General features: G+C 37.5%; 4 protein-coding genes across 5 annotated transcripts in view; all 4 read left to right on the forward strand.

Annotated features, from left to right (window-relative positions):
- Positions 1-1324: 1324 nt before the first annotated feature.
- Positions 1325-4190, forward strand: LOC143852536 (Adenine nucleotide alpha hydrolases-like superfamily protein). The gene is made up of 4 exons (XM_077361950.1): positions 1325-1553; positions 3221-3330; positions 3408-3526; positions 3814-4190. Exons 1-4 carry the CDS (start codon positions 1376-1378, stop codon positions 3896-3898), a joined length of 492 nt encoding a protein of 163 aa, XP_077218065.1. The 5' UTR covers positions 1325-1375; the 3' UTR covers positions 3899-4190.
- TPR5 (Tetratricopeptide repeat (TPR)-like superfamily protein) overlaps positions 3794-23741 on the forward strand; it is a 52885-nt gene continuing 32937 nt past the window's right edge. The window contains exon 1 of the mRNA XM_077361948.1: positions 3794-3797. The gene's annotated coding sequence lies outside the window, so the exon portion shown is untranslated. The remainder of the gene's footprint in view (positions 3798-23741) is intronic.
- On the forward strand, positions 5277-5844 carry LOC143852232 (pectinesterase inhibitor-like). Its single transcript, XM_077361625.1, has one exon. The coding sequence runs from the start codon at positions 5311-5313 to the stop codon at positions 5833-5835; it is 525 nt and encodes a 174-aa protein (XP_077217740.1). The 5' UTR covers positions 5277-5310; the 3' UTR covers positions 5836-5844.
- Positions 16327-23191, forward strand: LOC143852837 (uncharacterized). 2 transcript variants are annotated; one of them, XM_077362459.1, is made up of 8 exons: positions 16327-16814; positions 17929-18746; positions 19019-19643; positions 19905-20005; positions 20147-20236; positions 20318-20445; positions 20766-20949; positions 23073-23191. In XM_077362459.1, exons 2-7 carry the CDS (start codon positions 18033-18035, stop codon positions 20908-20910), a joined length of 1803 nt encoding a protein of 600 aa, XP_077218574.1. In that variant the 5' UTR covers positions 16327-16814; positions 17929-18032; the 3' UTR covers positions 20911-20949; positions 23073-23191. The 2 variants fall into 2 exon arrangements, with proteins under 2 accessions (XP_077218574.1, XP_077218573.1); XM_077362458.1 differs by lacking the exon at positions 23073-23191 and having other exon boundaries at positions 20766-21002.

A 23741-nucleotide genomic window follows, 5' to 3' on the forward strand; every position in this document is an offset into this window, starting at 1 on the left:
GAAAATAGGTATTTCGCCTCTAGCTAAATGGTCACGGCTCTGTTCCTCGAGATTTTATATGGTGCCTGAAACGTGAAGTCTAGTGTAGTACTTCACGCCTTTCATATTTTGTCTTATTGAGCAAATCCCCCCAAACAATGATCAAAACCATCCATATGGATCACAATATAATAGAATTCCCACCAGAAAATCGTAACCATATAAGCATGGTTTTAAATTTCGACCGAAATCCAAAATTTCTGATTTCTGTGGGGACTAAAACCGAAATTTGGCGAAACAATATTTCGAGAAAATGCAATTTAAAAAAATAAAATAATAAATGTTACAAAATTTCAACTGAAATTTCGGAATTTCGGTCCTAAATTTCGAAATGAATTAAATAAGCTTTTTTAATATCAACCAAAATTTCGGTCGAAATTTCGAAATTTCAGGAGTCCGAAACCGGTACCGAAACCGAAATTTTAAACCATGAATATAAGTAGTAGTGGCCCTTTAAATAGGTACCCAGAAACGAAATGTACTATAATATCCAGTCAACACCCAACAACACAAAAGCAAGCAAATTAGACAAACCGTAAGATGCAATATTGGTATTTGCTAGTGAGCATTGCAGAAGGTATTTCGCAGACTGGCTGTTGCATAAAAGAGCAGCCGCCTTAGATGAATAAATGAATAAGGCAAAATATAAGCCTATGTGGCTGCTCTCTCATGCAACAGCCGGTCTGCGAAATTGCTTCTGCTATCTTCCCTAGAAAATACCGGGTAACTCTATGGGTGCCGATCCCAAAATAAGGAGAAGAGTAAGAGAGGGGAAATGATCAAAACGTTTGAAGAAATGCCATTAAAGCATACGTGGATTATACATTTATACGAAGTAAGAGTGTGGAAATGACCAAAATGTGTGAAGAAATGCAATATTGGATTATACATTTAGGGAAATGTTATCAGCACTACTGTATTTTGATGAGGGCACTCCTCACTTTATTAAAAGTACGGTATGGCCCGCACCATAGGATGATCCAAACCGTCCATTAGATGGCCACAGCGTAAATAGGTTGTTCCCCAAAAATGATTTCCATAAGTTGATCCTAACTCTCTGATCTACAGAGGATTAGATCAAACCTCAAACATTCAGATCGGAAGTATTGACTGAATGTATGAATGAAATTCCAGCTTTGGAAGATTCGTTGTTCTATTTTTATTGGCGGGCCCCACCAACTTTCCATTGTTATACTCAATCTTCTCATAAGTCATAATGACATTATTTTGTTCTTCACTCCTTTCCAAAGAGACAAAAAATCAAAACGATTAACACCCAGAAAATTTTCCAACCCAATTTCAATTTCAATCGAGAGAGAGAGAGAGAGAGAGAGAGATGGAAGGTGAGAGAACAGTAGGGGTGGCAGTGGATTTTTCAGCATGCAGCAAAAAAGCTCTGAAATGGGCTCTGGAGAACGTGGTTAGAAATGGAGACCATCTTATTCTAATCAACATTCAATCCGAAGTCCTTTACGAAGTGGGTGAGATTCAGCTCTGGGAAGCCACTGGATCACGTAAGATATTATCATAAAATTCCCCACTTTCTCTTCTTCTTCTTCATTGTTTTACTTTTTCTGTTTTTTTCTTTTGATGATTTGGGTTCCTTTAATTTTCTGATGTTGATGACTTTAGGCCTTTAGAAAAGCTTAGATTGTTTTTCAATGAAATTTATGTATTGGGTTTCTTTCTGTGGTTCGAATTTTATTTTTTTTCATGGGGAGACAGACACCCTGAAATCTTCGAGTTGACCAAAATACCTTTGTGAATGAGTATCCATCTAATCATAGACCGTTGTAAAACATTTCAGCTATATGCTTAGCTCAAAGAAAACATGAAACTCTCTGATCAAGGATCTTTCCACATACCTACCAAAAAAAAAAAGGATCTTTCCACATGAATATACATAAATTTCCAAGGGTTTAGTGTAGAAATTACCTCACTTAGCAATCCAAGTGTATTAGCTCCTTTGATCCACACCTGTCTTGATTTTTCTTCAGGGCTCTCGTCCAATGAATTTTAGAGATGCCCCCTTGAAAAATTTCAACTCCTTTAGTATTTTAAATACTTTTGGAGAGACGTTGGGTGTGGGATCTAGTAGGTTTCAGCTGTAGGTTTCAACTTTAATTAGAATTTTTTCAATTTTAGTTGGACTAGAAATCCTATCCCCAATAAAACTCCTCTTAGCAACCAAATTTTATTGGTTGTTAATTTTGGATTTCTACTAATTGCAACAATTCCCATAGATTGTCCATCTTCATTAACAGTATGAAAAGGAGCTTGAAAGTGGAAAGTGATTCATCCAACATTGTGTTGTTGATCAAAGGGATTAAGGCCAGTATGTGGAGATTCACCAATCTATTGGAAGAGATTAGAGATCTTTGTATGCATGGTGCTTACTCTTTTTCCCTCATACCTTGAAGGGTCAACGATTCGACTCATTGCCTTGCCATATTGGTAGCTTCTAGAGCTACCTTGTATATGGGGCAATCTCTACCCCCTAAAGTGCGCTTGTAATCATCTTTTATTTAATAAATGCTATTTTTTTTTTCAAAAAACTAATTGCAACAATTCCATCAACACATTGCAATTGAACCACTATAGATCAGAGAATTATTAGTGAGTCCCTTTCTGACATTATTTTACAAATAACTCTCTCCACCATGCAATATTCCCTTTAAGGTTATAAACCAATGGAAATGGGTAATTTATCACTATGTAGTCCCTAGCTTATGTCGTTATTTATCAATAATTCTTATCTTAGTTATCAATCCCATTCTATTTCGTCCAGAATGGACTAAACGTATGTCCCAATTACCTAAACTATACAATGATAGAGGGTGGAACATTCCAGCCAGAAATTTACTCCCTTACATGAGGTGTAATGACTGTTTTCGCTCTGCCATTTTCATAATGATAGGTCAATTTCACCATTGAAAGTAGAGGGACACAATAGTCATTTCTTCGACATGTAAACACTCAGTAACCATTGCATTGTTAGATGCTCTTTTTATGCTCCAACCAGCACCACTGACTTCCTTCAGTTGGTAACATTCAAAAGGAAATTTTAAAAAAATCATTGGATTTTCTACATTGCTGGCAGCTGCTATGGCAATCCATTTATTCCAATATATTTTAGCAATATTATCTTCCATAATTTCTTGGATATTGGCGTTTCTTACAGCCCTAATCCCTTTAAGCGAACTTTCGGACGCTGGCATTGCAAAGAAATATGGGGTGAAGCCCGATCCTGAAACATTGGATATACTCAATTGTGTAGCCAGGCAAAAAGAGGTAATAGTTTTCCAACTCATTAGTGCAACAATCATCAAAAAATTGAAATACCTTACAGAACAAATTCCTGTTACCAGATTGTGGTGGTCATGAAGATCTTTTGGGGAGATCCCCGTGACAAGATATGTGAAGCAATTGACAAAATTCCCTTGAGTTGTCTTGTCATTGGAAACAGAGGACTCGGCAAGATCAAGAGGTACTCAATCTCGCATTTAGTCGATATTGCTGATTGCCATGCTTTATGCTTTTTCCAGATATTTGTATGCTGAAATTAAATCAATGTTTGGGTTAGATCATGTAGAATAAATTTTTTATTCTAGCTCATCTATGCCATTGGATTTAGATCACAGTCTACCCTGAAACATGTGGCCATGACTCAATCCAAAAGTCCAAATTGAGTTGGTTAGGTTTTTTGCCAAATTCTAGCAATGGGCAATGTTAGAGTTGAATTTAATTTGTTTATCTATATTTTTGTTTGTTCAGGGCATTGTTGGGCAGTGTTAGTAACTATGTGGTGAACAATGGCACTTGTCCAGTCACAGTTGTGAAGCAGGGTGATCATGAATGAAGGCTAGTCTTCTTGCAGTATTCCTGTGAAGAACATTTATGTTGTAGCTCTTAAGCCTTTGGTAAGTCAAGACTCCTGATTTGGATAGAGTTCCTACTGCATATTGAGTTTGGAATGAAACTCCTTTAAATAAGAATGACGTTCTGGTTTGTTTCTAGTGAGTTCGAAATAGGGTGCCTTGGTCATTATGCATATGAATGCAGTTTATATAACTTATATCTTTGAATCTGTTTCCTGTTAAAGGGGTGTTTCCTTATTCATGGTTGATGAATAAGAATAGAATTTCCATTCACCTTGTCTTTATCCATTTACATTATAGTATTGGCCCTAAGTGTTCAACTAATGTTGTTTTAGTTGCAATTAATGTGACAATTACATATTTGTTGGTGCATTTAGATTTTTTTAAGAACCCCAGCCGGGACTTTAAATTGTATTGGTATTAAGCAAATGATACAAGGGGAGGACATGCCACCATGCCTCAAAACCCAAAAAAACAAGAAAGGGATCACTTAAACCGAATATTAAGATTTCCCAATTCTTCACACCTTTTTTTGAGAGGTCCCAAAAGACTTGATTACATTTTATATCATTGGTGAAATTAACAAGAGAATCTGCTACTCGGTTGCCTTCTCTACATTTGTTGGTAAATATTAGCTTGATCTCAGCAGCGAGATCCTTTAAATCCTGCCAGTAATAACTTATAGACCATGGAGGCTCTTACTGGTGTTGATCATCTCAATCAAAACCTTACTGTCACTTTCAATCCAAACTTCAACGAAACCCAAGGTCTAAGAATATCTAATGTATCTAAAATGCCTCTTAATTTAGCATGCAAGTTAACCAACTTCATAAAAATGAGAAAAATAAAGAACAAGCTTACCCATATAATCTCTAAAGATACTTCCACCCCTAGAAATACTCGGATTGCCTTTCAACTCACTATCTGTGTTTAATTTTATTTCCAATCTCTTCGGTTTCCGTCTCCATCATTTTTACTCGGCCTATTTCTCTGGTATTCCCCTCTCCTAAATCTAGCAAAACATCCTCCTTTCATGGCCATTGATGACAACACAACAAAACGACACAATCAGAAGATCGAACATCATTATGTAAAAATGCCAAAATATACCCTCCCAATAAATAGCAAATCAGTTACCCAACAACGGCTAGAATTCCTTGACCAACCTAAATGCATTGATAACCAAACACTCCCCCCATTTCAAACTTGTAACAGTCTTTCTGTTTCTCCTCTACCACAAACAATGGAGCCCAAATTCCTACTCCTCCTCTCTATCTCTTATCTCCTTTTCCATTCCACCGCCGCAATTTGTGTTCCTCGCTGTGCTACACACTCTGCCCACTCCATGCCTGTCGGATCAACGGTCCCCAGAACCACATCACCACCATCCTACATGGCCCCACCCCCTTCTCTTGAGGCCCCAACACCGTCGATCACGAATCCAGCTTCGCTTTCATCCACCGATCCCGCCCTCAAAGAGATCTGTGGCCATACAGACAATCCTGACCTTTGTGTCTCCACAGTCAGCCCCCTCCTCCCAAGCAATGGGGTCATTGACGCCACCACCGTCCTTTCTCTAGAGATAAAGGCATGTACCCAACACACCCAAGATGCAATTGCTGCGGCTAAGAAGTTCGCCACAAGCCCAGGCACCCCTCCTGCCATAGCCACAAACCTTGGAGTGTGTAGTGATACTTACAGTGACGCCCTCGATCAGCTTCAGAGTGCCACAGATGCGATCGCGGCCCATGACAGTCATATGGTGAATATAATGCTCAGTGCGGCCATGTCGGACTTCAGTTCTTGTGAGGACGGGTTTATGGAGACGCCTGGTCTCGTCTCGCCCATTTCTAGCTATTCCGATACGCTTATGAAGTTAACCAGTAATTGTCTAGCACTTAGTACATTGGTCAAGTGATTTTCCCTTCTTCTCCTTCTCTTAATTCATTTCTTGTCATGCAATAGAGATGAACTTTAAAGACAAACTAATGTTATGAAAATAGAAATGAAAAGAAGCTTTGACATGGCTTCTGGGAGGTGTGTTTCTTCTGTTCTATTTGTAGGGGTGTTTGGTACCTAACCAATACGCCAAAAGCTCCGGATCTGATGGAATGTATTAGGCTAGGCCAGCTGCTCACTTTATGGTAACTTTGGCGGCTTTCACTCTAGCTTTTTTACCATGTAGCCCTTTCCAGTTGATCTTCTCCACAAAGCTCCAGATAATCTTCCGGGGCTCAAACACGTGATGTGGCGGTGACTGTTGTGATACCAAATGTTAGGTACCTAACCAGTACAATCTAGAGTTGATGTAACGTGTTAGGCTAGCCCTATAAACCCGTCCTATACTAGACCAAGACCCACCAATTCCATACCTTGGCAGGCCCATAATCTGACAATGGGTGATCCCTTTTGGATCCGATCCACATATGTCAAGGTACTATTGGATCCTTTTTAGAATGCTTTTCAGATCCTAGTTTCTGAGTTAAATTCACGATCCATTTCGAATCAAACCATGTCCATCAGAGTGTCCTAGGTCCTACTTACGCTGTACAATGTTAGGGCCTAGGGTTGTCCTCATGTTGTACAATGTTAGGGCTTAGGGTTAGGAAAGGAGGAAGAAGAAACTCGAGAAGAGGTGAATTGTCTTCGAAAGGAAAAGTGGAAAATTAAATATTATTTGTTGTTTTGAGTGAGAATTTTTTATGTTTTAAAAAATACCCCTCCATATAGGCATAAATAAATGAAAATATGAAAGGTATACTCAGATCTTCTCTGCTGGGATTTTGTCGACCACGTCCGGGTCATGATCCATAATAATTTTAGGCCTTAGGATAAAGTTTGGATCCAACTATTATGTCTAAGGCCCTGTTTGTTTGAGATTATGACAACCTATTGTGAGAGCCTCCAATCCGATTGTTGGACTCAAAATTACATTAATTTTGAGGGTTCACAATCTGTTACAACGATTCCAAACGAACAGTTCCACCAACGGCCATAATCAAAATCGATGGACCCTAAGATGGCTGTAAACATGGTTAAAAATTCTCCAAATAATTGAGAAATTCTTGGAAAAATCCCAAAAAATTTGTTTCCCATTTTTAACTTTAGCAATCCTTCCATGTTTTTTATTGTATCTTATGTTTTATCAATCCTTGGCGATTTTTTTTGGAAAAATGTTAGAAATATTGTCATAGATGCTTATTTTTCATAAGAATTGTGGCTCTAAACTTGAAAATGGACATAAGCAACCTGTCATGTAGTATCGAAGGAATTGAAGACCTTACAAATGCTGGTGATGACTAATAAGTTTTGACATTGCGATCGGATTCAGATGTTTTTTTTTTTTTTTCTTCGAATGTCGGAATCGGAAGCCTTTCGCGAACGCGATATCAGTCTTATTTACAATTACCAATTCCAAAAAATAAAAGGAATGTGGATGTTTGATGGTACCTTAATTTTAGCAAACCAAAAAAAAAAAAGGTTTTATGAACAGCTTTTGATGGCAGGATAAACTTAGACACCTACTAAAGACATGTTCGGCAAGGTTTCTCATTATCGCTTGAATAATCGGGCAAAAATGGATTAATGAGAATCTGCGAAAGCGAATCTCATCTTCCAGTAACACAAAATATAGAAAAATTAGAAATGGGCTTTGGGATGCTGAAGAAGATTTTCAGGATTCTTAACACTTTTTAATCTCCGCACCTAAAAAATCGGTGGAATCCACGATTATAATGGTTGCCGAATTAGTCCTAAGTAGCTATATTTAATGTGAATTTAAGCATCTTCACAGTAGCAGATCCGGTCATAATCACCCCCGAGATACACCAGTCATGATACACAGTTTCTCTCTTCATGATCTGCACTATCAGAGAGATTTTAACCACAGAAGTAGACAACTGTAATTGCCCCAAGCCCCAAACCGTCAGGCAAAGAAAGCTAGTAAAATAGATCACAGGAAATACTTTTGAGAGCCAAATTTCAAAACACTTCTTCGGTGATATTTCTTTAAAATGAAGGGAGGCATCTCAATTTATAGCCAAAATTTGACTATTAGAATTGCACTTGAATAGCAATTTATAGCCAAAATTTGACTATTAGAATTGCATCAGTTTGATTTCCAAATGGACGTTTCAACTAAGGAAAATGGCATGGTTGATTAGTGACCGTTGAATCATTTAAAAATGGGATTTTTGCTGATTAATCTCTGCATGGTAAAATAATTGCTTATTAGTCTCTAAGAAAAGCATATTAGCTGAACAATCCTACTTTTAGAAAATATTTGCTAAAAGGTAGTAACACTCACGAACTTTAATTTTCTCCATTAAAAATTTTAAAATGGCAAATTTACCCCCCAACCCATTTAATCAGTTTTAGCGATTTTTTATTTCCCTTCCATTATTTTTGGAAAAAAAAAACTAGGAAATAAGCAACAATATCATCTCTTCCAATATTCTCGTCAAAAATCCTTAACAAAAAAATCATTTTAGGAATTAAATAAATTGAAAATCCCTCTAAAATTAATTAAACAAGGTCGGTTAGAATTATCTTTTCTTCATAGAAAAAATACGAAATTTTAGGAATATTTTTCGTTTCTAACTTTTCTAAGAAATTCCTATCTTGGTTGGATTGCAAGAAAATATCTTTGATGGAAAATTATTTCTATGAAAAAAAAAATTTCATTGAGGAATTATGTCTGATTAATTTAGAGGGATAACATCATAAACCGAAGGTCCCTAACTGAAAAATTGAATAGGGTGGGTTTACCTTATCTTTTTTTATGTGTAAGAAATAAGAAATTTTAGATTTTTTTCCTTTCCAAACTTTTCCAATAAAATTCCTACAATCCAACAGGGCCTGAGTAGAAGGCATTTTGTAAGAGAAGCACTAATCCATCTTGTGTTTAAAGAGCTGCAGTTTAAAAAAATCTCTTACAACCAAATTTAAAAGTAGGAAGTTTAAAAAAATCTCTTACAACCCAATTTTAAAGTAGGAAAACACTTCTAAAATGGGATGCCGTATTGAAAATAAAGGAGGTGTAAATATGACCAATTGATTTGGATGTTTTTTGCATTTCTCAAGGTACATGCATCTCTTTTTTTGGTGTATGCGCACGTGTAACAATAGATGATCCCATCTTTTTCTTCAGCATGGGATTTTCCATTTTTAAATTTTTAACGGAGAAAAATGAAGTTCGTGAGTTTTAGGGACCTTTTAGCAAATATTTTCTAAAAGTAGGACTGTTTAGCTAATATGCTTTTCTTAGGGACTAATAAGCAATTATTTTGCCTTGTAGGGACTAATCAGCAAAAATCCATTTAAACATAGAGTTGAATTGGCAAATAATCATCATTATGCTTGATTTTCAAAAGTTACTCTGATTCAACACTATTTTTTTTTCATTATTTGAACCCATTTTTTTAGTTCAAAACGATTTTATTTGGTTCAACCCATTTTTAAACGTGTCAACCCAATTTTGTAACAATTTCAACCCGATTTTTACTCAATTCTTTCAATTATGTGCCATTTTTTTCCAATTTTTTTTACAATTCAAGCCGATTTTTCAAATTTTGGGCAATTTTTTCCTTTTCCCCAATGTTTTGCCAAATCAACCTGATTTTTTCCATTTGGACTGATTTATAGTTGGATTTAAATGATTTTTTTCCATTCCAACAATTTTATTCCCATGTATGGTCGTACACAAGAAAATAAGTTGAGAAATTAACTTGTCTTTTATCCTATAATGACAACTTTATAATCACCTGGACAATACAATATAATCATCTGTACATTATATTTAGGGAAGTGATGTATCCGCCCCTTTTGATTACTTGGGACACCCAGCAGCAGTGTATCAATGACTGCAGAGGGGATGTACTTCATGTCAGAAGGATTCAATGAGCTTGATTGCCACGTACACTGCTGCTGGGTGTCCCAAGTAATCAGAAGTGACGGATTTATCACTTCCCTATACTTATGCATATGCGCATTTCAATTATACACTTTCTTCATACAAATTCCCAGTTACTCCATTCAAAAATAATTCATCTAATGCCATCCAGCATATAAACATTCACATATAATTAGGAGAAAGTTGTAGGTAGGGCTGTTCATTAATCAGTTTAAACCGAATAACTGAACAGAACCAACGTCAATCGGTTATTTCGGTTCGGTTAATCGGTGGTTCGGTTTCGGTTTGAAGTAACTCTGTGTAGACACCCCATTTTGACCGGACCCGAGTTCGCATCGCTTGTACGGAGCCTCGTCAAATCAGTGAGCTGGGGTCCCGAATTGAACCCTGGGGTAACTTAAGGTCACCCCTAGGTCTCCGTAAAATTTCGTCGAGATCCGAGCGCGTTTGCTCAGTGAACGAGCCGAGAGAATGTGCACAGTACAGACCAAAAAGGGGAGTGAATGCATCTGAAAAGGGAGTTGTCCGCGAGAAAAAGGAGGTAGATACATTATTTTCATATAAAAAGGGGGGTGCATAATCCCGTCCGGGCCGCGCTTGATTCGCGCGCCCATCAAAATTTGTGCGCCCATCAAATGGGTAGTGCGGATATCAACACCCTTATCTTTAATATATAAAAAATCACGAATAACAGAAGGAGGGAACTGTTCATTCTAAAAAAAAAAAAAAAAAAAGAGAAGAGAGAGCGAGAGCAGAGGGAGATTTGGGTTTTTCCCTTTTCATTTTTTTCCTTCGCCGATCATTTCCTCCGACGGTTTTGTCGGAAACCTTACCTCCGATCCGAAGTTGCAAGAGACAGAAAAAGGAGGAGGATAATCCATTTTCGTTCCAGAATATCAGAGAGAGAGAAAGGGTTTCTAAGCAGAAATCATCTTCTCCGATCGATTTTCCGATCGGATCATATTCTCCGGCAAGCCCCACGGATTCTGGTGAGCTCGTCCCATTTTCCTTTCTTCATTCTCTTCTCCATCCCCTTTCATTCATTCTCTTCTCCATCCCCTTTCATTCATTTTTCTAGATCTAAGATTTTCTGTTAGATCTCAAATCGAAAGAAAAAGGGGATTTTCATTTTCGCTGAAAATTTCTAGAGGGAGAGAGAGATCTGAGAGAGAGAGAGAGATCCTAAAAATCAAAACCCTAGCTCCTTGATCTCTTTATTTTCTCTGATTGCTTTCAGGGAGATCTTCATTTTTGTTAAAGCAGAGAGATCTGAGAGAGAGAGAGATCTGGAGAGAGAGAAGAGAGATAGCTGAAGAGAGAGAGCGAGAGATCTTGCTTTTCTTTCTCTCCGATTGTCTTCTCCGATTAGCCATTCCGGTCACTTCACCGGGGCTCCGGCCAATTTTTCCGGCCAGCATCTCTACAATCTTATTCTGTGATTCTCTCCATTGTTACTCTTCTTTATTGCCTTAGATCCCTCTTTTTCACAAATTAGAACCCTAAGATCTAAGCTAGGATTTCAGATCCGTTTATTTTCTTTTGAAGAAACCTTTGATCCAATTTTGTATATCTGGATTATTTCTTGTAAATCTTAGATCTAAGATCTGTTGAAGGAAGAGCATCAGTAGAAAATGAAAAGTTGGAGCCATTTTAGCTTCTATTCCATTGCCCATTGTAGCAGCATTGTACTGCATCTTCTTTGGCTATGTGGGGAGTGTGAGAGAGCTAGCTATCTTCCTATTCCGGCAAGGTCTGTCATCTCCGGGTGTATAGCAATTAAACTCACAGAATTTTCGTTGGAATCCTCACTGAATTGAACAGGTAAGTGATCTAATTTTCATTTCTTCTTAATAATGTTTGATTTGTTTTCCAAGATTTGCATAAAGGGCATGGATTTTGTTTGGCTTTAAAATTTCAATACCTATGGCTTTGGTTTAATAAGCTGAGCTTGTTTTGAGTGAATTTGAAATTGATTTACTTGGTTGAGATCACTTGAAAGTTACACTGAGAATTGTTGGGGCACATGTAATTCCAAAAAGCATAATCAGACATATAGCGTTTGAGTGATTCAAGCCATTCATTATCTTATTTCAAATTAGGATAGAGCATGCTCAGTTAACTTTATTCATGAGATGATTTTGATCCTTTGACCCCTTGGGATTAAACCATGTAATGCAATGATGAGATGCCCATGAATCTTGAATGGTCGGGATTATCAAAGGTTGGGTCTGCTGTGTTTTGGTCAATGAGCAATGTAAGCCCATGGTTTAGCCACTGTTAACACAATTCTGTTCATGATTTAAGCCCATTTTTAAGCACATTTCTGCCCTTGTTTTGCACACAATTTAGTCCATGGTTTAGTCCTAGTTTCGGCACAATTCAGACCCTGTTTTGGCATAAATCCAGCCCATGATTTGGCACCTGTTTTGACATAAATTCTGCCCATGTTATATGTTTATAAGACCAATTCAGTCAACAATTTAATTCATGTTCTGTTGTATTAGCACAGTTTGATATGGAGTGATGTAGTGATATTCATGATAACACCATTCCATTGCTTTGCTAAGATGTAGTTAGCTTTTTCACCCTAGTTTGAATATCCTTAAGGAATTGTAGCGCATATTGAAAAGTTTGTTTAGCCTCGAAATTTAATGATTCCAAATCTCCTTGCATGTCATATATTCGGTGGACTGTTGGTGCCTTGAATAGGGTTGGAATATCCAAGACAAGTATTTCTCAACATATATAAATACTTAGGATCCCCCTTGTTTGATTTTTCCTATGTTGAAGCAATAAATGGTATCACTTCAATTACGTTTGGATATGAATGAGGCCCCTTTTGTTGTCTGCAGGAAATGATATTAGCTTCAGGTTGTAATTCATATATCACTTGTTTGTTTGTATTTTCTCCCTGTTTACATGCATAGAATGATATTGGGCTGATGATACTTCAGGGATTATATATTACCACCTATATTGATATGTGATAAACAGTTGCTTGCGTGTAGGGAATAAGTATGTGTTCATTTAGCCTACTCTAACTCAAGATTGCGCGCTTATTTTATTTTCATACTTTTGAGGACTAAATAGAGCTGGTGTATTCTCGGTGGGCATTCTCGATAATATGTGCTATTCTTGATAATATGTGCTGAAATAAAATGTTTGGTCATTAACTTTGTTGGCGCCAGGGCAATGAAGGCGTTAGCCCAAGCCCATTATTTTAGGGGACTTGCTCAGTCTTAGTAGAGCTTCCCCTCTTTTATTTAGAGACTTCTCTAGTTTTTTTTAGAAACCTTTAAGTGGTAGTTTCTCTTCCTCATTTAGGAGACCATTGTGGTCTTATTAGCGAGTTCTGTACTAGGAGACACACTCTGTCTCATTGAGGTAGTTCTCTTTTGGAGATAAGCCTCATTTTGGACCTACGCTTAGGGAGATCGCTTTAGTTTGGCAAATAGTGTACCCATAGGAGGCATGCCTTGCCTCATTTATAGAGCCCCTATTTGGAGACAAGCCTTGTCTCATTTAGAGGGTTTCCATTTTTAGAGGCTTACCCAGCCTTATATTGGAGCAGCTCCTTTTAGAGAGTCTTTGACTCATTCCTCCTTTAAGTTGTAGTATTAGATAGTCTTTTGCTCATTTGTCTTCTTTAGTGTTTTTTATTAGAGAGTCTTTGACTCAGTTGTCTTTAGGTTTTATTAGAGAGTCTCTGACTCATTCATCTTTTGGTAGAATTAATAGTGAGTCTTTGGCTTATTTACCTTCTTTTAGCAGTGTTATTAAAGAGTCCCTGACTCATTTGCACCCCTCTTTAGTGTTATTAGTTAGGAGTTCTCCTTTAGAGTTGTCATTATTCCACTTTGATTAGAGACTAACTCAGTCCTATTAGAGCTTTGGTTGTTTGAGATCTTAGATTCGTTTTCTCTGTTCTTGGGGCACTTCTTTACGTGTTGTGGTTCGTCTCTTTGAGACGCTTGTTGTTCGGGGTTTTCCCTTTTGATTTACGGCTTTGCCCTAGTTTGTGGTTATGATTGCGTGTCCCCTTGAAGGGTGAAAACATTTAAGAATCCAAAAGCATTGGAATATTTTAAAATCCAAAAATATTTGAAAACTTTAAAAATGTCAAAAACATTTGAAAAATCCTAAGAAAGCCTAAAGTGTTGAGTGTTTTAGAATTAGCAGTTAGGAAAGTTCGTTTCGAACTACGTTGGCTTGATCCTCTTCCACGAGGTACGTAGTGCAGCTTGGGATTTATACCCCAAGTCCAGCCAAACTTTTGTAAATATCATTTTTAATCTTTAAAACCTCATTTTCAAAAGATCTTCCTCTAGAGTTAGGAGTTTCTCCTAGATAGAGAGTTTTAGAGTTAGGTTTTTCTTTTTGATAGGGTGTTTGATTGTTTGTTTGTTGTGTGCTTGTTTTAGAGTTATGGGTCTGTCCTAGAGTTATAGGAACGCCTCCGTCCGATCAGTCGGCGATCCACATCGCCGAGTGATGACTAGAGCAGGATACGTTAGTCCACCCTTTGTTTTCTTTAGCAAATACAGCCTAGTTACACATAGGTAGTAGGAATCACATGCATTAGCTTAGGGCTAATCTGCATTTAGTTAGGGCATAAAGGGTGTCCTAAAATCCACAATTCACTAGAATTTAAATAATCGTACAAGAAACCTTAATAACTGGTCCAGTCTTTTAGATCGAGTCTATGATAGAGGTCTAGGTGTCTTAGGCATCCTAGCTTAGAATAGGCGCAAAGAACTACGTGGCTCTGATTCTTGCGGAGGCGGGGATACGTAAGCTTCTTTGGATGAATACCAGACCATCCGAAGACTCGGGCTAATCATTTAGAGTCTTAGGATTTGTTGTGTAGTTATTGTATATGTTTTGATGTGTTTTCTTACTTTCTCGTACTGATCATATACCTTTAGCTATAGCTTGCATGTGTTTGCACATCAGAACTTAGACACCCATTAGGCATGTCACTCATAACCTAGCTATGCTTAGGTGACACATCTTTCATTTTATTTTATGTGTGCTTATCATCTTTATTCTCATGAAATGCATGCTTAGGTAGACGACTCCCGAGGATTGTTCCCATTTCACATGATTGTACCCAAACTTCTTTGGAGTTAATAAAAATGGCATAAGAGACCAAGTGCTTGCATTCGGACGAATTGGGGGTGCTCTTCAGACCTTCTCCATTCGTAACCAGGCACGAACCCATATATATTTCTGGTTATCCATTGCACAGAGGATTTGATTTTAGGGTTCCATGGCATATCCATGGATGGCGACTCTGAGTTTATTTCAGGTATGTCTTGGTTTCGAGCCTTAGCTCCGGATCAAGACATATCTCTTTCTTTTTATATCGCCACCCGTGCTATGCTATGAGGGTGGCAACCGTTTCGAGAGTTCCTTGGTAGAGCTCTCCTTCACAACGTGGATGATCCAGAGGGTGTTAGGGGCCAGTTCCCTCGCCGTCCTCGGATCGGGGTCCACACTCTGATATTCGGTTGTCGGTTTCGATTTATATATTGTAATATTTCGGTTAAACTGATAACCGATATAGTATGGCGTTTATTCCAAACCACATCAAATCTCAGTGCTTTTGTTGATTTTTTTTTCTTCCTCTGACGGTGACTCGGTGTCTCTGAACTCAGCAATAACAAGGTTTGCTTTCTGAACAAGCTTTGGGATTTAGGGTATAGGTTTGATTTTTTTCTTCCTCTATGTGAAGAAATGCTTTTGTTTAGGGTTTTTGTAATTTTGTATCATGCAGAATTGCAGATTATGGGGTTTGGTTGCTAATTTTTTCTTCTCTTCTCTGTTGCATTATGCTGATTTGGCCATTTGAAGTGAAAATGAACATGGGGCTAGAGCCTCCATTTCAACAGGGCCTCCATTGAACATATGCCCTATTGGCCTCCATTTGAATAGCCCTTTGAACAGGGGCAGTGGCCCACTATTTGAAATTTTGCCTCCATTTGAAATTTTGCACAACATAAAAAAAAAAAAAAAAAAAGCAGAAATGAGTACGTTCCTTGATATATGAAAAAAAATAGCAGAAATGAGTTCATTACAGTGAAAAAACTGGGCGAAATCCCTAGGAAAAAATTGCCAAAATACATTTCGGTTATAACCGAAAAACTGAAACTATTAATCGGTTTCGGTTTATTTCGGTTACCATACGATTGGTTAGGAAATTGTTATGACCGAAATATTTTGATTGGGTTATTTTTCCCTATTTCGGTTCGGTTTAAACCGAATGAACAGCCCTAGTTGTAGGAAGAAATATACTAAATATATGATAGCAACAGTTAGAAACGAGTGCTTTTTCCATATAAAACCTATCATGCAATAAAAAAAAATGGCCCATAGACTCCAATCAATTAATCGAATAAGAGATGTAATAGAAGAGAGAATAAGAGATGTAATAGAAGAGAGTAGACAACCAATGAAAGAAGAGAAAAACAAAAGAGAGAGATTAGAAAAAAAACACCCATCCAAAATTTCTAAATTGCCGTTGGGGTGCGCAGGATCTTAACGTGGGCACCCCCAAAATCATCCCTGTAGCAAAAACTGTTTCCTTTGTTAGGGGAGAAGAAAGGGATATTAAAAAGAAGAGAGTAAAATGAGAATGTGTTTTTTGGGGTCATTACATAGAAACACTTCAGAGGTGTGGAATAAGAAAGATGGGGAAGATTATTATTAAGATGCTTCTTTTCCATCATCATCATCATCATCATCATCATGTCCAAACCCCATCTTTCTCCATCCAACGACATCACCATCATCAGGACAATAACCCAAACTTTTACCCTAACCCTAACCGTAAGCTTTGGCCTTGGCCTTGGCCTTACCAGGAGAGAAACCAGAAACTTCTCCTCCGAAATAAAACCCGCCCACCTCACCCTACGTCTTTACTTTCTATCTCGTTTCTCTCGTAACTTTTTTTTCTCTCTTCAAGATGACCTAGGTTTTCATATCAGGTAGCGCCTCTTCAGTGAATGATTCTCATCGGTTAATTTAGGGTTGAGTTCTATTTTCCATCTGGGTTCTTCCTTGATTTGTTCACGTTTTAGTTTTATGGAGGATTGAGAAGGGTTTTTTTTTTTTTTTTATGTGGGTTTCTTGATTTGCTCTCGTTTTGTTTGATGGTCGGGTTGAGTTGGGTTTTTTTTTTTATGTGGGTTTCCTGATCTGTTCTTTTCATTTGGGTTTTTGATTTCTTGTCTTTTTTTTCAGTGGGTCAATGTGGGACGATGGGGCTTTCTGCTTCTTGTATATGTTTCCTAAGTTCTTGTTTGTCTCTTTGGTTGATAGGCTGAAGGATTCTTTTCCACTATTTTTTTTTTCTATTTGGAGTTTGTTTTTAGGGTTCTTCATTTGTTTGGTCCTTTTCATCTGGGTTTCTCTATTTCTTTGTTTTTCTCATATTTTTGGTTTTTCTCAATTTAGTCGGGTTTGTTGTGTTGAGTCTCCTGATTTGCTGGGGCCTTCTATTTTTTTAGGTTTCTTCATTTCTTTGGTTTTTTCATCTGGGATTCTTTATTTGTTTTGTTTTCCCCTTAAATCTGATTTCGTTGCCTTTTTTTCTTTTTTTTTCTTTTTTACCTGCTCTTGCTTGATTCCTGTGTGGTTTGATTTGCTTTGATTTTATCTTTACCTGCGCTACACGATTTCATTGGAATTTTGTTTTCTTCTTTCTTTTGTTGCTCTAGCTTCGTGTTTCTCGATTCTAGTACTCTGTTTCACACCTTCTTTACTTCTACTTGTTGCTTCCATGGCTGGTACTTAGTTTTTTCTTTGTTTAGCTCCTACCTTCCATTTATGCTTTTTATTATTCATCTCGTAAAACAAGAATCACATCGGCGAGTGCCCCTAATAATGGCTTTTTCTGATGCATTTCTTTTCTAATCCTGCATTGAAGCAATTATCTTGTTCTAGCTTTATTTTCCCTTTCTTATGGCATTTGTTCTTGTTATAATGGAATTGAGATCTATCGTGGTTTCCTTAGTATTCTTATTTACTGCCTGCATTGTTTCTTGTTATGATTTCGTATTCAATTGCTGATGTCTTATATTTTCATTCTCTTTGTTTTAGTGGAATAGAGTTGGTGAAGAAGAAAAGTGGCCTCTTTTCAGTTTCTTCCTAATTTTTGGTGAACAAACATAATTAGGTCTCTGATGTAAGTTTGCTCTCCAATTATGGAAAGATTTGGAGGCTCTGGGTTAGATGGTGTGAGTGCTGTGAGGAAGAAGAGGAGTGATGTACTCAGGCGGCCTCGGCCTGATTCACAGCCATTTTTTGAAGGCCGAGAGCCTTCAACTCCCTCCTCCACGCCTTCAGATAATGTTGGCAAGGGCTCGAGTGATGAAAATGCAGGTTATGATACCAGTTTTCGGAGGAAAGAGTTGGATCTCAACAACCCTGCTTTAAGGGTTTCCTCTTTTAGCAGAGCAGAAGGTGAAACCTTCCCCAAAAAGAGCAAGAAGGATGGAGAATTTGGAGGGTTCTACAACAATGGTAGTTCCCGAGATGGATCGTCATCAAGGAATGAGCGGGTGAGAAATGCAGCTGATTTCAAACGGTGCAGTGAAGGTGTCCTCGCCCCAGCTAATTGGAAAAGCACAAACAAGGTTGAATTGCAATCTAAAACCTCAGACAGTTATGTCAACAGTGGAAGGAATGGTGATAGCCGTGGTTTAGGGCATTCGGGAGCAGTATCAAGTGGATCAGGGAATAGAGGGGAAGCTTCATCACATGAGAATAAGCTAAGAAAAGTGAAGCTCAAGGTTGGGGGTGTCACACGTATGATACATGCTAAGACTACATCAGATAGTACCAACAGTGGTTCTTCGTCCATGAAGCCATCAGGCTCTATGGATGCCCCTCGGAGGCACCAAAAGCTAATTCTTCAGGTGCTTTGCTGTTGTACTTCGTTAAATTTTGTTATATTTATGAGACATCATATGAAAAATAAGCTTTAAAATCCTATAATTTGAGTCATTTAAACAAGGATATCATTATCAGTGATAATGTTAGTGACTCAGTGCTAAATTAACAATTGTTGGGATTTAAGAAATCATTTTTGTCTTTAAATATTGGCCTTTGTTTTTAGATTCATGGATGCTTCTCAAAATGCATGCATTTTGCCATAGTCAATTAAAAATCTAGACTTTCTTTGCTGCAGGACAATTCGGATGACGATCACTCTCCACCGGGTCAAGGAAATGGCTTGCAAGGAATTCCATGGAAGGATTTCAGTAGAGGGAGTTTGACACTCACGTCAAAGGTGGATTCAAGAGGCAAAATATCCGAAGAGAATATATCTCTAAAACAAACAGACAAGTTTAATAACATTCATTCTTCTGAGCCAGTTCGTAAGAGCAAGAGGGTTCCTAAGAGGCGTGTTCTAGATGGGGCTGATGATGATGCAGATGATGAGATCCGATATCTCGAGAGACTCAAGACTTCAAAAGCTTCTAAAAGTAGGGTAGATGATGGTGAATATGATGATGTTGAATATGGTTCATCGCGACTTTTCAAGGAAGGGAAAAATAAATCAAGGTCGGAGAGGGAATCCGAAGATACCGATTATATTGAAGAAGAAGAAGAAGAACCAGGACTAGATGTTGGGCCCGAGGCTAAGAGGAAGAAGCAGAGAAAGGAATCTCTCGACTCTTTGGCTGATAGTAAGAATGAACTTTCTCTAACAACTCGCCAACGAGCCCTTAAATCCGGCAAAGATGTGTCTGCTGGAGCAAATGCAAGTTTAATCGAGTTCCCAAACGGGTTACCTCCTGCTCCCCCAAGAAGTAAGTATCTCATTGATGTAATATCATATTGGTTGTTTAAGGTAGTTGTTATTTTTGGGGCACCACTAAAATTCTTCATCAATATATATATACTTCAACAATCTCCCACTTGCACTCAAAGCCAGTTATTTATGCATCTAAGAAGCATGCTCTCCAGGTGTTTGTCAAACACCTTTTATGGAAGAGCCTTGGTCATCAGATCCTCAACGTTATCCGCTGAAGCAATCTCATGCTTAAACTTTTTGTGATCATTGTTGGCAGAGCAAAAGGAGAAGCTTTCCGAAGTGGAACAGCAACTGAAGAAAGCTGAGGCTGCCCAGAGACGTAGAATGCAAGTAGAGAAGGCAGCTAGGGAATCTGAGGTTTGTGCAAGTTTTATAATCAGATTGTCCTTTCATAAAATGGTTTTCTAAATTGGGGAAACAAGTTTTACAATCAGATTGTCCTTTCATAAAATGGTTTTCTAAATTGGGGAAACAACCTTATTTGATCTGAAATTACAGGCTGAGGCAATCAGGAAAATACGGGGGCTAGACTCTAGTGGGAATAAGCGAGAAGATAAGCTTCAGAAGCGGCGGGATGAATTAGCACAGGTGCTTAACTGCACTAGGGTTTGTTTGCACTTCATGATTGTTATCGTTTACTTAATTTCGGAACTCGTTCTTCTTATGCAGGGGAAGGCTGCCACTGCTTTGGCTCTTGCTTCGAGCACAGTCAGATGGGTCATGGGCCCCACTGGCACCATTGTCACATTTCCCAAAGATTTAGGCCTCCCAAGTTTATTTGACTCTAAGCAATGCAGGTGAGATACTATTCTTTCATGCAATTTCAAATGCATTGCTATTTGTTTATACCTACATCAACTTAGAACAGAACTATTTTTATTACTTGAAGGGTGATACTCATATCCATGCATACAGAAAGACACACATGCAATCATGTTTGCCTTCATATGTATGTTTGCTTGTGTTGTCTCTAAGTGATCCAAGGATTTCATTTGGAAAGTGGCGTCCCTTCTCTTTTGTTTGGAAGATAATATAAACTTTATTGCAATAATGAAGTTACAACAAAGGAGTATCCCATGTTCATTTGATGATTGCTTGGTGGGGTTTTTTTTTTCAGTTACCCTCCACCTCGTGAGAAATGTGCTGGTCCGTCCTGTACAAATACTTACAAGTACAGACATTCCAAATCGAAACTCCCACTTTGCAGTATTCAATGCTACCAAGCAGTTCACGAAATGATGCAACCGGTGACAACCTGCTGATGTCTCCTTCAGATCTTACCTTCCTGCCTTTTAGAACATGTAGGTAATCTATTTCTAGTAACTGGAAATAATGAAAAGAATGGTTTTTTTTTTCTTTTTTGTTGCTTATTCATTCATGTAATGTGCAGCTGACTATATGAAAATTAAGAGTAATCTATTTCTAGTAATTAAAATTAGAATTTATTACTACTTAATTTTGAAAAGTTGTTGAAATTACCTACGTGCCATGTTCGCTTTTAAATTATTGATGACAGAGATTTGTCTTACTAGACAAAAGACACAAATACCCTTTTATCACTTATTCAAAACTTTTTTGACCTTTCACTTTTTGCAGTAGGATAGAGGGTTGTCATTTATCTCTCTCTTTGCTCCGTTTCCTCTTCTTCCTCTTTCCACTTCTCTTTCCTTTTCTTCTCTTTGGTATTTCATTCTTTCTTCTTCCTCTTCTTTTATGAAGCATCATGGATGAATCTTCATAGGGAGGGTGTTTCGCATTTCGTTAAAAAGGAAGAAAATATTAAGAACCAATTTATACAAAATGTCACCTGGGATTGAATCGGCATTCACACCATTTTGTTGAGGTTTTTTTCTTTTTTAGTTTCAGTTTTTTCTTCTTGCTCTATCTTCGATGATATTTGTAGATATTGGTTCTTACTGTTTCTTCCCTTTAACGAAATATTAGTCGTCCTCTCTATGAAGATTCAGTCATTGTACTTCAAAAATAATAATAAAACAAATGGAAAAAGAAGAACAAGAAGGAAGGAGAAAGAAGAGAAAGAATAAGAGAAATGAGACACTGGGGAGAAGAAAAATGAGTATTGGGAAAGGGGAATAGAGAGTAATGACATCCCTCTATGGTACATCAAAAAGTGAAAACTGAAAAGTAAAAAAAAGTTTTGGAGAAGTGGTAGAGGGATATCTGCGTCTTTTGTTTAGTAACAAATCTATGGCATTAATAATTTGAAAGGCGAACCTAACAGGTAATTTTACCAACTTTTCAAATTTTAGTATAATTTTTTTTGGAATTAATGAAATCAATGGTTTTTTTTTAGTTGCTTGAAGATGATTTATGCTTATTCATTCATTGTAATGTGCAGCAGACTATATGAAAATTCCTTCGCACCATTAAAAATGACCAAGCATTCTTTCTGTTACTGCACCCTTTAACTATAATCGAGTGAAGATTTAATCTAGGCCTTCTAATAACTTATGTTTGAGGTCGAGAGATATTTTACAATCTATTAAAAGAGCAGTACTTATTTCATTTAAAAAAAGAGAGCAGTGCTTATTCAGTCGTCTATACTCTTGAATTAAATAAATTTCTCTTAATATCATGTGCTAAAATTTCGAAGTTCATGTACAAAATTTGATCCTCTTTGCCTCTGTATGTCAACGTGATTGTTTAAAGTGATGCCTGAATGGTCTAAAAATGTATTTGAATTCTACCAAGAATTTTGAGCTGATCTCATTTATGCTCCTCTTCTTCAACCTCATCAGATTCGGTGATTTTGGCACTTCAGTCATTGTTTGGAGTGGTGCCATGGCTGCTCGTTTTTCAGTAACTCCACCACTGGCTGTTAATGCTACAAAATAGAAGTAAAAGTGTTTGGAAAAGGGATCATATGATGAGCCAAAAGATGAAAATTAGGGGGTGTAATGGACCTAGATGAACCGATTGATCCAAAGGATCTGTTGATGGATAGAATTTGTGCCTTGATGGACAGAATTTGGGCAGTGGTTGGATCTAAACTGTGTCCATTGGATCCATATTCTAAGGTTCAAAATTATTTTGGATTTTAGACTCTGTAGCCACAAAATCCACTGAGTGAGATTGAGCCTCTAGATCAAATGGTAAAGACTATATTCTTCAACCTCGAGGTCGGAGGCTAAATCCCAGCTTACCTATAAAAAGGGATTTGCTAGCATCCATTGCAGAAGGCATTTCGCGGCTGCTCTGTTGCATGTCAGAGCAGCCACCAAGGCTCACTTTTCAGCGGATTCTGTCTTCATTCATGAGGCGGATGCTCAGATATGCAACAGATCATCCGCGAAGTGCCTTCTGCAATGGACACTAGCAAATCCTTTTGTTCATTTAGGGCCATTTGGATATCTCAGATTTTGTATTTGGATTTGGAATTGAGTTTTCAGTACAAAATGAATAGATCTGGCAGCTCATGTTGAGGGAGACAGAGAGGGAAGGGGGTAATTCCTGCTACAGGGGAGAGGTTGAGGAGCCAAGAGGGTGAAGGGAACTCCAAATCTGCGGATTTCTTATTTCCATAGCTTATTTGGAAATCTAATTTTTTTCACCGTCAGTCGCTGAATTGGAAATTTAAGGATTTGATCGGGATCCAAATATCCACGCAAAAAGGGCAAATGTGAGAATTTCAAATCAAATTCTTCTCGGCATCCAAACGAGCCCTTATGTTATTCCCGAAGGGTATATATTTAGTATTAAAAAATCCATCAAGCAACATTTTATTTTTCTGCTTTTTTGTTTGGATGACCATATTTTCATGTACTGGGATGCTTCTAGATCTCAAATACTACAACAAACTTATAATTATCTTTTGTTTTGACTTTTATTTATCCTAATAATAAGTCTTTTAAGGGCATTAAATTTTTATATCAAAATAACATATTATATTTACTCAACCTACTAAAATTCTCAATGTATAACCATATTATCATCAAGAAGAATTAAAAATAGCTGAATTTGTAAATCCTTTTTTGTTTTGTTTTGAGGTTTAGTTGAAACCTTGATACTTGTCATGGATTCTGTTGGACGGTTTGATTTGGTGAACCACTCTGAAAGTAGGATTTGAAAAGCA

Source organism: Tasmannia lanceolata, unplaced genomic scaffold (genome assembly GCF_043159265.1).
Source record: "Tasmannia lanceolata isolate RefF3 unplaced genomic scaffold, GAP_Taslan_0.1 ptg000019l, whole genome shotgun sequence".
NCBI lineage: Eukaryota > Viridiplantae > Streptophyta > Magnoliopsida > Canellales > Winteraceae > Tasmannia > Tasmannia lanceolata.